The sequence below is a fragment of the Rhinopithecus bieti genome, unplaced genomic scaffold (assembly GCF_001698545.2).
Source record: "Rhinopithecus bieti isolate Rb0 unplaced genomic scaffold, ASM169854v2 scaffold_5023, whole genome shotgun sequence".
Lineage (NCBI taxonomy): Eukaryota > Metazoa > Chordata > Mammalia > Primates > Cercopithecidae > Rhinopithecus > Rhinopithecus bieti.
Window position 1 is genome coordinate 2,684,041 of NW_016805223.1, and position 13,413 is coordinate 2,697,453.

At 34.5% G+C, this 13,413-nt stretch overlaps 1 protein-coding gene across 1 annotated transcript in view; it reads right to left on the reverse strand.

Annotated features, from left to right (window-relative positions):
* METTL25 (methyltransferase like 25) overlaps window positions 1-13,413 on the reverse strand; it is a 131,213-nt gene that overhangs the window by 38,290 nt on the left and 79,510 nt on the right. Inside the window, 2 exon segments of the mRNA XM_017871706.1 lie at window positions 9,816-9,889; window positions 13,363-13,392. Of these exon segments, the coding sequence (XP_017727195.1) occupies window positions 9,816-9,889; window positions 13,363-13,392 (104 nt within the window).

A 13,413-nucleotide genomic window follows, 5' to 3' on the forward strand; every position in this document is an offset into this window, starting at 1 on the left:
AAGATGATTTATTTTAGCTAGCAAGAAAATAAACAAAACGCAAAAGAAGTAATTAAGTGACCTTATTTTCTGTCTTTATTACTATTGCTGACCAGTAATTCCAATTAAGTTAACCTTGATTTACAATGCTAATACAAAGAGCCTTGCAAATCAACTCATATTAAAAATATCTCAAAGAGAATTTACCATTAAAAGTAAGAATGGGATGGTGAAAACCTTTCTGGACTATGAATTTGGTCCTAATCCTGGTTCTTTCAGGCTATATGACTTTAGACAAGCTTTTAACCACTTATTTAAATTTTTCTTATTATAATGAGGTGCCTATACTAGATACTGGGAGTATAATATGTGGCTCAACTGACTGTGGGGTACAGCCTGATAAAAGATTAATATTTTAGTGATACTAAACAAAAGCAATAAGTATTTACAAAATATCTGTAAGGCATAAAGAATGTAAATAAAACAAACTCTTGCACCCAACACCAAACTTGAGAAATACATTACTAGCATTAAATACTTTGATTTCTATATCTACTTCTCCTCTTCCCTACCTTATCACTCTGCCTAATAATCCACTGTTCCCCCCAACTCCCACAGGAAACTATGATAATGAATCTTGTGTTTACCATACTTATGTTGTTTTTGCTTGTTTACCACATATTTATACTCCTAAATTATTCAGTTTTGCTCTTTTATGAATTATGTAAGTGGAACCATTTTACAGGCGTTTTTCTGAGATTTCAGTTAAAATTATATTCACAAGATTCAATCACACTGATGCATCTAGTTGTAATTCATACATTTTCATTGTGATATATAAAATACTTCTATATACATGAATATAAAACAATTTATCCATTCTTCTATTAATGAGCTTTTTCTTTCTGGATTCTTGCTCTTATAAATATTGCTGCTATTGATCATTCTTGTAAAAGTTTCCAGAAGCATACATATAAGATTCTGTCTAATATATATACTTAGGTGTAAAACTGCTGAGACATGTATATATATTTTCCATTTTATTAGATAATGCTAACTTGTTTTCATTTCATTGATCTTCCATGGGTTTCTTTCAGTCTCAATTTTATTTATTTATGCTTCTGATCTTTATTATTTCTTTCTTTAGAATTTTGGATTTGGTTTTGCTTTTCTAGTTCCTTGAGGTATACTATTAGGTCATTTATTTCAAGTTTTTCTACTTTTTTGATGTAGGTGTTTATTGCTATATACTCTGCTCTTAATATTTCTTTTGCTGAATCCTAAACAGTCTGGTATGTTGTCTTCATTTTCATTTGTTTCAAGAAATTTTAAGGCCAGGCATGGTGGCTCATGCCTGTAATCCCAGCACTTTGGGAGGCCAAGGCAGGCAGATCACCTGAGGTCAGGAGTTCGAGACCAGCCTGGCCAACATAGTGAAACCCCATCTCTACTAAAAATACAAACATTAGCTGGGCGTGGTGGCGTACACCTGTAATCCCAGTTACTGGGAAGGCTGAGGCAGGAGAATAGCTTGAACCCGGGAAGAGGAGGTTGCAGTGAGTTGAGACTGTGCCACTGTACTCCAGCCTGGGCGACAGAGGGAGACTCTGTCTCAAAAAAAAAAAAAAAAAATTAAAATGTCCGTTTTAATTTCTTAATTGACTCACTGGTCATTCAGGGTCATGTTGTTTAATTTCCATGTATTTGTACAGTTTCCAAAGGTTCTCGTTATTGATTTCTAGGTTTATTCCACTGCAGTCAGAAATGATACTTCATATGATTTCTACTTTTTTGAATTGGTTGAGACTTGTTTTATGGCTAACATATGATCCTGGGTAATGATCCATGTGCTGATGAAAAGAATATATATGCTGCAGCAATTGGATGAAATGGCCTGTAAATGTCAGTTAGGTCCAGTTATTCTACAGTGTAGTTTAACACAAAGTTTCTTTGTTACATTTCTGTCTGGTTAATCGGTATATTACAAAAATTGGGGTGTTCAAGTCCCCCATTATTACTGTACTGCAATCTATCTCTCCCTTTAGATCTATTAATATTTGCTTTATATACTTTCATGCTCTGGTGCTGAGTGCATATATATTTACAATTGTTATATCCTGGTGAACTTATCTGATTATCATTATATAATGACCCTCTTTGTTTCTTTTGACTTGAAGTCTATTTTATGTGATGCAAGTACAGTTGACCCTTGAACAACACAGGGATTATGGGTGCCAACACCCTGTGCAGTAAAAAATTTGCATGTAACTGTTGACTACTCCAAAGCTTAACTACTACTAGCCTACTTTTGACTGGAAGCTTTACCGATATCATAGTCAATTAAAACATATTTGTATTTTACCGAAAGTACAAGTTTTTTGCACAAGCTGTTATAGCTGCAGCAAAGGTGTCAGGAATTACTTTTTCTCTTTTTACAGTAGTCGTTATGCTGGATTCATTTATCTTGAAATAGTGGGCAACCACAGCTGCAGACCTCAATCTATGGTACATATCAAGCAATTCAACTTTTTCTTGTAATGTCATGACTTTTCTCTGCATATTGGGAGCACTTCCAGGATCACTACTGGCACTTAATATGGATATCATGGTGTTGTTATTCAAGGTTTATGGTACTGCCCTTAAGACAATGAAAAATAGACAAGAACTGTGAGAGATCACTTTTTACTGTGATACACAATCCATTGGAGAAACAAACTGATCACACAGAGATCTGCAACACCCAGTGTTTTAAACGAATACTCGCAACACTTGAGCTCACTACAATGCCAATAAGAGGTGGCTATAAAATTATTACACTATATACTATAGCTAATTTAATGTGGTTATGATTTAATATTTCATATTTACATTACTTTACATTTCTCTTGACTGTGAATAGTGCCATATATGGTCTGTGTTTGTGTGCATAAGTTTTTATATACATTCTGACTTTTATAATAGAGTTGTATATATTGTATGGTAGTAAATTATAAACAATATGCATATATTTTATTCATTCAAGATAGACCTCATTTTCTTTATTTTTTGATATTTTTAGGTTACTTGGTTTGTGTGCAAGTTTATTCAATTGTCACAAGTCTCAAATATATTTTCCAATGTACTTATTTAAAAAATACTGCATATAAGTGGACCTGCACTTGGGTTTTGCTTTTCTAATTCCTGGAGGTATACTACTAGGTCGTTTATCTCAAGTTTTTCTACTTTTCTTGATGTAGGTGTTATATACTTTGCTCTTAATATTTCTTTTGCTGAATTCTATAGAGTCTGGTATATTCAAATCTGTGTTGCTCAAGGGTAACTGTATAGAAATACCTGTTCTTCTTTCATTTCCATTTGAATGGAGTATCTTTCTTTCATCTCTGTACTTTTGGTCTATGTGTGTTGTCTTTACAGGTTCAGTGAGCTTCCTGTAGGTAGCATATGATAATAGTTGGGTCTTGTTTTTTTGATCCATTTAGCTACTCTATATCTTTTAATAATTTTATCAATTTACTTTCGATGCTATTGATAGGCAAGGAACTACTACTGCCATTTTGTTACTATAAAAAAGTTAAAAAAACCTCTACACTTTAACTCCATCACCCCCACATTTTGACTTTTTGATGTCTGTTTACTTTCTTATGCCTCTCTCTTAACAAAGAGATTGATTAATAATCATAACAAATGTTATGATTATTTTGATATATGTATTTTGTCTTTATACCAGGGATATGAACTGCATGCATACCACATTTACAGTATTGAGTCTTCTGAATTTTTGTCTGTGTACTTACTTTTACCAATGAGTTTTATACCTTCAGATGATTTTGTTGTTTCATGTTAGCATCCTTTTCTTTCAGATTGAAGAACTCCCTTTAGCACGTCTTGTAAGACACCTCTGGCGGTAATAAATTTCTTCAGCTTCTTTTATCTGGGAAAATATCTCCCTTCATATTTGAAAGATAGCTTTGCTGGCCACCATATTATTGGCTGACAGTTTCTTTGGCACTTTGAATGTCCTCCCACTTCCTCCTGGCCTGAATTTTCCACTGAGAAGTCTGTTGTCCGATGAATTAGAGCTGCTTTTCCCTTGCTGCTTTTTTGATCCTTCCTCTTTTACTTTTGAGATTTTGATTATTATATGTCTCAGAGTAGTCTTATTTGGGTTGAGTTCAAAAGGCTTTAACCTTCCTACATTGAAGTATTTGTATCATTTTCTGAGTCTAAAAACTTTTCTGTATTATTTCCTTGAATAAGCTCTCTATCCTTTGCACTTTTCAACTCCGTTTTGAAGGCTGCTATAGTCTGAATATTTGACCCTTTCAAACCTCATGTTGAAATTTGATCCCCAGTGTTGGAGGTGGGGTCTAATGGCAAAAGTTTAGGTCATAGGGGCAGATCTTTCATGAATAAATTATTGCCCTCCCGGGTTGTGGGATAGTCAGTGAGTTCTTGCTCTATTAGATTCCACAAGACCTGGTTGTTAAAAAGAGCCTTGGCACCTTGCCTCTCTTTTGCTTCTTCTCTTGCCATGTGGTTTCTGCATATGCTGTCTACACTTCGCCTTCTGTCATGAATGAAAGCAGCTGAGGCCCTCTCCATAAGCCAAGGAGATGTTGGGACCATTCTTCTTGTATAGTCTGCACAACTGTGAGCCAAATAAACCTCTTCTCTTTATAAATTACTCAGCCTTAGTTATTCCTTTATAGCCGCATAGAAATGGACTAATGCCATGACTTAAATTTACTCTTTTGAGGTTATTTTCTAGGCATATTTCATTCTTTTCTTTCTCTCTCTCTCTTTTTTTTTTGTCTCCTCTAACAGTGTATTTTCTAATAGGCTGTGTAGGCTGTAGGATAGTCTCTTTCAGCACTTTGAAGATATCACTGACTTCTGGCTTCCATTGTTTATGCTAAGAATTCAGTTGGTAGACTAATTTAGTTCCTTTGAGGGTATTCTGCTTCCCTCCTTCATTCCTCTCACCTCTGGCTGCTTTAAGAATTTTCCCAGACCGGGGCGGTGTGCTCAAGCCTGTAATCCCAGCACTTTGGGAGCCGGGAGGCGAGTGGATCACGAGGGTCAGGAGATGCAGACCATCCTGGCGGCTCACGACGGGTGCAAACCGTCTCTACCCTAAAAATACAAAAACTAGACCGCGGCGTCGGGTGGCGGGCGACTGGTAGTTACCCAGCTACGTTCGGAGGCTGAGGCGGCGGTCCGGCAGGAATGGCCACGTGCACCCGGGAGGCAGCGAGCTATGCAGTGAGGCCAAGAGAATCAGCCGCCCAGCCGCCAACTCCAGCGGACTCGGGCGACACAGGCAAGACTCACATCTCAAAAAAAAAAAAAAAAAAAAAAAAAAAAGAATTTTCTCCTTTGTCTTTATTTTCTGCAATTTTACTCTTATGTGTCTAGAACTTGTTTTCTTTTACTTCACCATAAGATTTGTGTACTTCCCAAATCTTAAGATTGATATCTTTTATCAGGATTGAAAATTCTTACTATTGCTATTGCCCCATTCACGGCCTCATCTTCTTCTCAGACTGCAGTTAACATGTACGTGAAATCTATTCCCTGTATTCCGCATAGCTGTTAGTCTTTGTTTTCTATTCTCTAACTTTTTCTTTTTTGATGCTTCATTGTAGATATTTTGTTCTGACCTGCTTTCAGTTCATTAATTATTTTTTCAGCTGTGTCTAAAGTTCTGTTAAGACTATCCATAGATTTCTTGATTTCAGTCATTTTCTTGTTCAGTTCTAGAATTTTCATTTAGGTTTTTTAAGGTTTTGGTTCTCTTAAAATAAATAAAATGCATATTTTATTTCAATGTGCATACTGAGCATAGTTCTTTAAACTTTTAATTTTAAGATAATTATAAAATCACATGCAGTTGTAGGAAAGAATAAGGATTGGTGTACTCTTCATCTGGATTTCTACAATGTCTTATGACGGTAATATTCAGGATACTGATGTGGATGCAGCCAAGACACAGAACACTTCCATCACCACAAGGATCACTCATGTTGCTGTTTTACAGCCATATACACTTCCTGCCTACTCCACCCTCAATTCCTACCTCAGCAACCACTAATATCTTGCCATTCTATACTTTTGTCATTTCAAGAATGTATATAAATAGAATCCTACAGTATATAAACTTTTGGGATTGACTTCTATTCATTCAGTATAATTCTCTGGAGATTCACTCAGGTTGTTGTGTGTATCCACAATACTTTTTGTTTTATTGCTTAGTATTTCATGGTATGGATTATTACAGTTTGCTTAAATACTCACTCACTGAAGGACATCAGGGTAGTTTTCAGTTTGGGTGACCAGGAATAAAGTTGCTATAAACATTTCTGTACAGGTTTTTGTGTAAAGGTAAGTCAGTTTCTATTGATTATTAAAGGTCTTTGTTATTGTTGGGACTTCCATATTCCCATGTGATCTCCACTGACACCATGATAGGGGTTACCTTGTTACTGCTGAGTGATGGTGAAAGTCCTGACTCTCTACTAGGCCTTCCTTGATACCAACCACCCTAGTGGGGAAAATGAGGGGTGTCATATTATGGCTGGGTGGGTAGGAAGTACAGGCCTCTCACATGGTCTCTATGACACTGTGGTAGTGGTATTGTGTTAATTGTTGGATAAAAGTCCTAGTTTCCTACTCAGCCTTATCTAATACCACTCCACAAAGGGGTTATAAGGGAGTTTCATTATAGCCTGGCAAGGATGAAAGTATAGGCTCTTTACTTGGCCTTTGTTGGCATAGGTGAGAGTAGAGTCACAGGTATTTCTGTTTTGTTTTTTGTTTTGTTTTGTTTTGCTACAGTATGGCAGTTATGCACAAAAGTTTTTCTAGGCCTGCCGGCTTCCTAGTCTTTCAGTTTTCATCTGAAATTTCTTTTTTTTCTGTGCCTATTGGTGGTTCTGGATTACCACCTTTTTCAACTCCAATCCTGGGCTATATGAAACAAAAGAAAACCTGGGGACTCATACTGTGTTGTTCCTTCGGTCTGGAAACCCGTAGCCAGTCTGCTCTATTCTCTTTACCTTTTGTCTTTTTGTATTCATTTTATATATAACGTTCAGGGGATTTAGTTGTACTTAGCAGGAAAAATAGAGAAAAGTACATTTATTCAATATTTCCAGAGTTGAACTCTCTCAAGTATAATTATTTTAAGTCTTTCTCTGGCTTTCATAAAGGTATATTTCTGTTGACTGTAGTTTATCTTGGATTTTGGTCATGTTGTCTTGTTTCATCACATACCTGGTTATTTTGGATTGGTTTTGTAAGGTACTATAATACACACACACACACACACACACACACACACACACACACACACATATATATATATGACGTTAGTGATAATTTGAGGCTTAGATTTACATTATTTTTTCCAGAGGCAATTTATTTCCTGTAGGCAGCTAGCAGAAGCAATTTGAAATGCTTTAATCACAGCTTGAGATAATTCAAAATGGGGCTTTAGTCATTTCAGGACTGTTCTAGTTCACTCTTATTCTTACTGTATGAATCTTTAGGGACCTAACTCAAAGTATGAGTGGTTTACTTGGCTTGCTCCTGAGTCCTCACCAGACCATAAACTCTAACTTTTGTTTCACTAGAACTGTCTTTCTGTTGAAAGTTGTGCTCACCCTCTCTGCTGATGGGTGGACAGTTGTCTATTCCAGAACTGACAGATGCCTCTGGGGAAAGTTCAGCCATAAAGGCTGGGCTTACTTCTCTTGAAATCCCATTTCCTCTTTGATTTTTGTCCTATAATTCTTAACTACTTCAATAGGTCTCTGATGTTCTCAAACAAATTAAAAACAAATTTAAACCCACACACACATGCATGTCCACACACATCTCCAGCATTGTTTTGTTTCCTCAGAAGTAAGTTAATCCTAATTATTTAGTCTGTCATTGAAAGCAGGCTTCAATCATTCTGTCTGGTTTTCACATAAGCCATCCTGACTAGAATATAAATTGCTCCTGTGTGGAAACCATTACCTATGCATCCAGAATTCTAAGGACCTAACATGTTGTCTGACACATAATAAATAATTGCTGGATTTAAAAAAAAAAAGAACATTTACAAATCTTGATAACTAATTATGTGGTCTGATGATAAAAGTAGAATCAAATATCATTTCTAGACTTCTAATGTTTGATAATGGTCATGCCATTTCCAGAAATAACACCTGTTTGATAGAAGTCAAGAGAAAGAAGAAAAGAATAGAAGTGGTGGGAGGAGAATATTGGTTTTGGATGTAGCTGACCGATGTATTTGTGAGGTACTTAACTGAAGTTATTCCGATGAAAATGAGAAAGTGGATGTGGACTTCTGAAAAAGAGGTGGAAGCTAGTTACATATTTCCAGAGTCATTTGTAGTAAGAATCCTAAGAGAAAAAGGAAATATAAAGAGATACGAGCTGCATATATAACATTAAAGAATGGCTACATATACCTAGGGGATGGAATAATAATTAAGAAACTGTAACGAAAGGAGATGAGTGTTCAGAGTAGAAAAATGAAACCCAGAGAATATAGAATAATGGAAGATAATGAGGAAGAGAGTTTAGAGAAAAAACAATTACCGACTTGGTCAAATGTGACTGAAAGGTCAATGGGACTCAGGAATTGAAAGTCTTCTAACAAATAGGAGCTATCTTCTGAGTATTAAAGGAAAGCAGGAATGTGAAGCGTTGGAAAGTGCTGAGTTTTTAAGTGAGAAGAAAGGGTTAGAAAAGAACAGAAACAAATTTAAGAAGTCATAAAGGAAATAATAAACACATGAACAGATTTGAGGTCTTTAAAGAAGGCAGGTAGTAAATATTTGAGTTGACATGAATTTGCACAATTTTATGGCTTTTTTTTCAACAAGGTTAGCATCTTGGGGTAAATATAAGAGAAGGAACTAGTTTTCAGGAGTACATGAAAAACTCAGTTTTAGACATTTTGTTGACATGGAGAGAGAGAATGGAGACTGAGATACAGATTTGGGAGTTATCTACATAGAAATGACAGTTGAAAACAGTCTGTGTAGGTACTTGTATGTAGCAACTTCTATCGGTAAAAAGTTGATATTTTTTCTTACAGAGAAATAATAGCTAATCTAAAAATCCCTTTTACATCTTTTAATAAATGTGAATTGACTTTTGAGAAGCTGAAAACTGCCTTATTTTAATTTGTAGAATAATCCTATTATACCAAATAACTATCAGAATCCTAAAATTGTAATTAGCAAGAGAACATTCATAAAACCTGCCAGACTTACAAACGTATGCTTGAATACAACAGTTGTTGAACCAATATTATGAAAAAAATTCTCCCACCCTTCCCTTCTCTGTAAAAATAGTGCATTATTTAGGTGCAACAGGAATAAAACAAAACATATGCAGTGCTAGTATTCTACTGGCAGAGACCTCAAGGGCTATAATAGTTGCTTATGATCAATATCTGTTCTGATTAGAGTTAAGTGTTTATGCTGTACTGGATGTGCAACATTCTAAATATAACTCTTGTTCATATAATATCATCACTGAACTACTTAACATTTTAATACTTCAAAAATTCTAAAATACATTTTACATAGACTATTTTATCATTACAACAAGCTTTCAGGACAAGAAGGAATCATTAGAGCCTCCACTTTAATGATAATTAACCTAAGATACAGCTGTTGTATACTTGTTACTGACATTATGCCCATATTCAAAGTTGCTTCTACTAATAACAGTGACCCTGCATAAATTCATCTGAAGACTAAAAGTCACTTTACTTACAATATAACATAGTTATTCTTATTAAAATAAAATCCTCATACCATTTGGTGATGCCATAACAATCTTTAATAATATCCTGAAGAACAGCACGATAGAAGAGTGATTCAGTAGGCAGCTGAAAAAAATGTAGACATATATAAGCACAAGAAATAAAAAAACAGAAATAAAATAAGTACCAGAACGTTGGAACCAAAGTGAATGTCAGAAACCTTTGTTGCTAAACACAGAGGATGACTTTATAATTTTTCCATTACAAGTGAAAGTGTTACCCTGAGGCTAATTCTCATTGTGAAAGTAATTCTGAGGGAAAAAAAAAAAAATAAATCATAAAAGAAACAGTAGTGAATAAGAAAGAAAAGTTATAATCAATGAACAATAAGCTAATGCCCAAATGGAGTCCTTATCAGTTAAAAATGAGAAATACTTTCAAGACCAACCAAGTCAGCTCTGGAGCATTTAAGAGTCAGGAAGGATATGTGTGAAAAGGAAGAGAATGTAGATTTGTCTTAATGGAGGTGGAATAAAGATAATAACAGCTAGGAGTCACACCAACAAAGAAAGATACTACCCTAAGTAGAGAAACATAAAGATATGTCTGACGTCTGAAAGACAATATTGGTTACTACAGAGTTGAAAAGTAGAGCCTTAGAAAGAACAAAGGATAAGAGATTGCACTCTTGGCAATGCTTCACTTCTTGCAGAAAGAGATACGGGAGATGTCCCAAAAGTTCAAAGGTTTTTGAATGGAAAGAGGCAGTAGCTGAAGAGAAGGGCTCCAATGAAGTATGATCGTTTCAAAAGAGCAGAAGGTAAAACACTACTATTTATAAAAGAGCACTTCACTGCAGCAACAGAATTACTTGAACTAAGAAACTACAAAAGTCACCAAAACCCTATGCACATCCCCACAGATCTTGATATAGATAGTACAGGAACATCCAACACAAAATAATGTCAGCAACAACAACCCAGCTTGCATGCAGTTATTATTTTTTTTAAAAAATGAGTAAGAGTAGAAGGACGTCAACAATACTGAATGCTGTTAAGAAGTCAAATAAGGTAAAACTGAAAACTGTCCAATGACTGGTAAAGTTTTAAAGATAAAATTCAGTGAAATGTATATATCCATGGAGCCACCCTTTTGTAACTTTTATTATCCTGTGGAGTCTAAAACTGTTATTTTCACGTTTGCAACTAGAACAAATATGTTTGAATTCAGATGGAGTTTATAGGACAATAAATTTTTTGCGCTCAGGCAGAAAACCTACTTTACTGCCCCTCTTCCTCATCTAACATTAACTTCCCATACTGTGCTGCTGAGACTACAAAAACTAAAAGTTGGGAGCTGAGGGTCAATCATTTTTCTTACATCTTCCCCTGATGGCATTGCCCTCCGAAGTCACTAGAGAAAAATCACACTTGTAGACTCTTAGAGCATTGTGAAAGAATACAGATTCTACTACTGGAAAGTAGGAATAGTGGGGATAGTGTTACAAGTATCACAGTCCCCAAATAACTACTAAAATAATTCACTGAAGGTAGACTCATATACATGTTTGAGTACCCACACTAAAATTTGTAACTTTTCAAAGGCAAAATTCTTCTATAAAATCTCTTTCCAAATTTGTCACAAATGCCTTCACTTGAGAAAAACACTATTGATTTCAAAACTTAACTTTCCTCAAAAATTATACCAAAATATTTCATTTAGAATTTCTTAATCTCTGGATATATTTTCCATTTTAGATTTTGTCATCTTGAGTAACTATTTTCTACAGCACCAAAATCTCTATTTTGTCGTTTGTCCCCCACTTCCTTAAAAATCCTTTCATTTATCTCACAAAAATGCTGAAGTACATTTTCATATATTAATACCTATTCTTATAACATTTTATTGAAATTCAAAGTCACTTCGGCAAATCTACTATTGCATGAATTGAAATATTAGTACTACAAATGGCTTACAAAGTTCTGAACTTTTTGTTTGACTGGCTATAATAGGTAAGTTTAATTTTATATGAAACTCTTAAAATAGTTAAAATCTCTTCTTCCTCATGCCTGTGAACAAATTACATTAAATGGTATCAAGGTAACTTTGAAATAAATATGTATTTATATTGTTATTAAAATCATTGTAAAATACAACACAAAAGAACATGAAGTTCATTTTAAACAAGAACATAAATAATGGAATGCACAGAAAAATACAGCAGAACAGAATAAGTAATCATTCTCTAGTTACTCTGAGTAAGTAAGAGCTTTACAGCTGTTTCCTAAGAGAAAGGGAAGAGGTTATAAAATACCTTCAAATGTGCATTCCTGAAATAACTAAGTTGGATCTCTTAGTCTTTGTTACCTTACAGTCTCTTCATGTGTATCATGGAATAACAAGAGTACATACTATATAGTACTATGTATTTATTATCTCAATTGATGAGAAGATCTTTAAATAGTACTTTGGTAAGCTCTGTGTCAAAATTAGCTATTATTTTAATGATCATAATTATTAATTATCTATAACAGCAACAACAGTTGACATTTATTGAGCACTTACTATGTGCTAGACATTGTTTTAAGCATTGCACATTTTTCATTCATTTCATCCTAACAACCCTATAGGAAGGTATTATTATTACTCCTATTTCTTCCCTATTTTACAGAAAAAGAAATTAAGCTACAGAGAAATTATGACATGTGTTCAGGTTCATTAACTAGTAAGTGGCAAAGACATGATGCAAACCAGCAGTTTGTAACTGAAGTCCCACTCACTTAAAGTTCCCAAACTCAAATGATATGCTCTAATACCAATGCCTTCAAAAGAATCAGATTTTATCAATTTTAAGATAGGCAAAGTGAATATATTAAAAATATAATTACATACAAAATGCTTAACAATGTTCCTGGCCCAGAGTAATCACTCAGTAAATGATACTTGTTATTAAAATTATTTTTTAAATTATTATTTTTAACAATTCAAATTGACACATTAATGTTCCTTGAACAAAAGCAAAATAAAGATTTGTAAACTTTAGGTTAAATTTTAAAAATTTATGAAAGGGTCCAAATACTCTTTCAAAAATCCTGAATACAAGGTAAAGGATAAGACAATTCCATGGATATTTGGGGGATTATATTTAACTTCTATTTCTAAGTGCAAACCCATTTGGCTACTGCAACTAATGGCTAATCAAGTCAGTAAAGAAAAAATTTATCAATCAACTGAAGTATGTGTTTTGGACTATAGTTAAAATAATGTACTGAATAATATAGGTTATCTTTGCTTGAACTAAGCACATAAAAGCCCAATTTTCAACAACAGCATTCTTCAGAAATATTTATAGACTGTTTAGCATAATACCAAGAAATTAGTATAAGAGCATAATGCAGAAATTTTCCTAAAAGCTTGAAAGTTCTGAAAAGTTCATTTTGCTTTTAAAGTAAACTTACAGAAAATGCACAAATTTGAATATGCATCTGGGATAAGATATTTATTAAATTCCATTAGGTTTTAAGTTCATCAGCAGGTCAAGTACGAGGAGTACTTGAGAGAAAAACTGTCCTGTTCATCAGTTAAACACTCTTACTTACCCCTTGGCCAGCTGCAACCCGCTCCAATGCCTTAAGGGGGGGGGGGGGGGG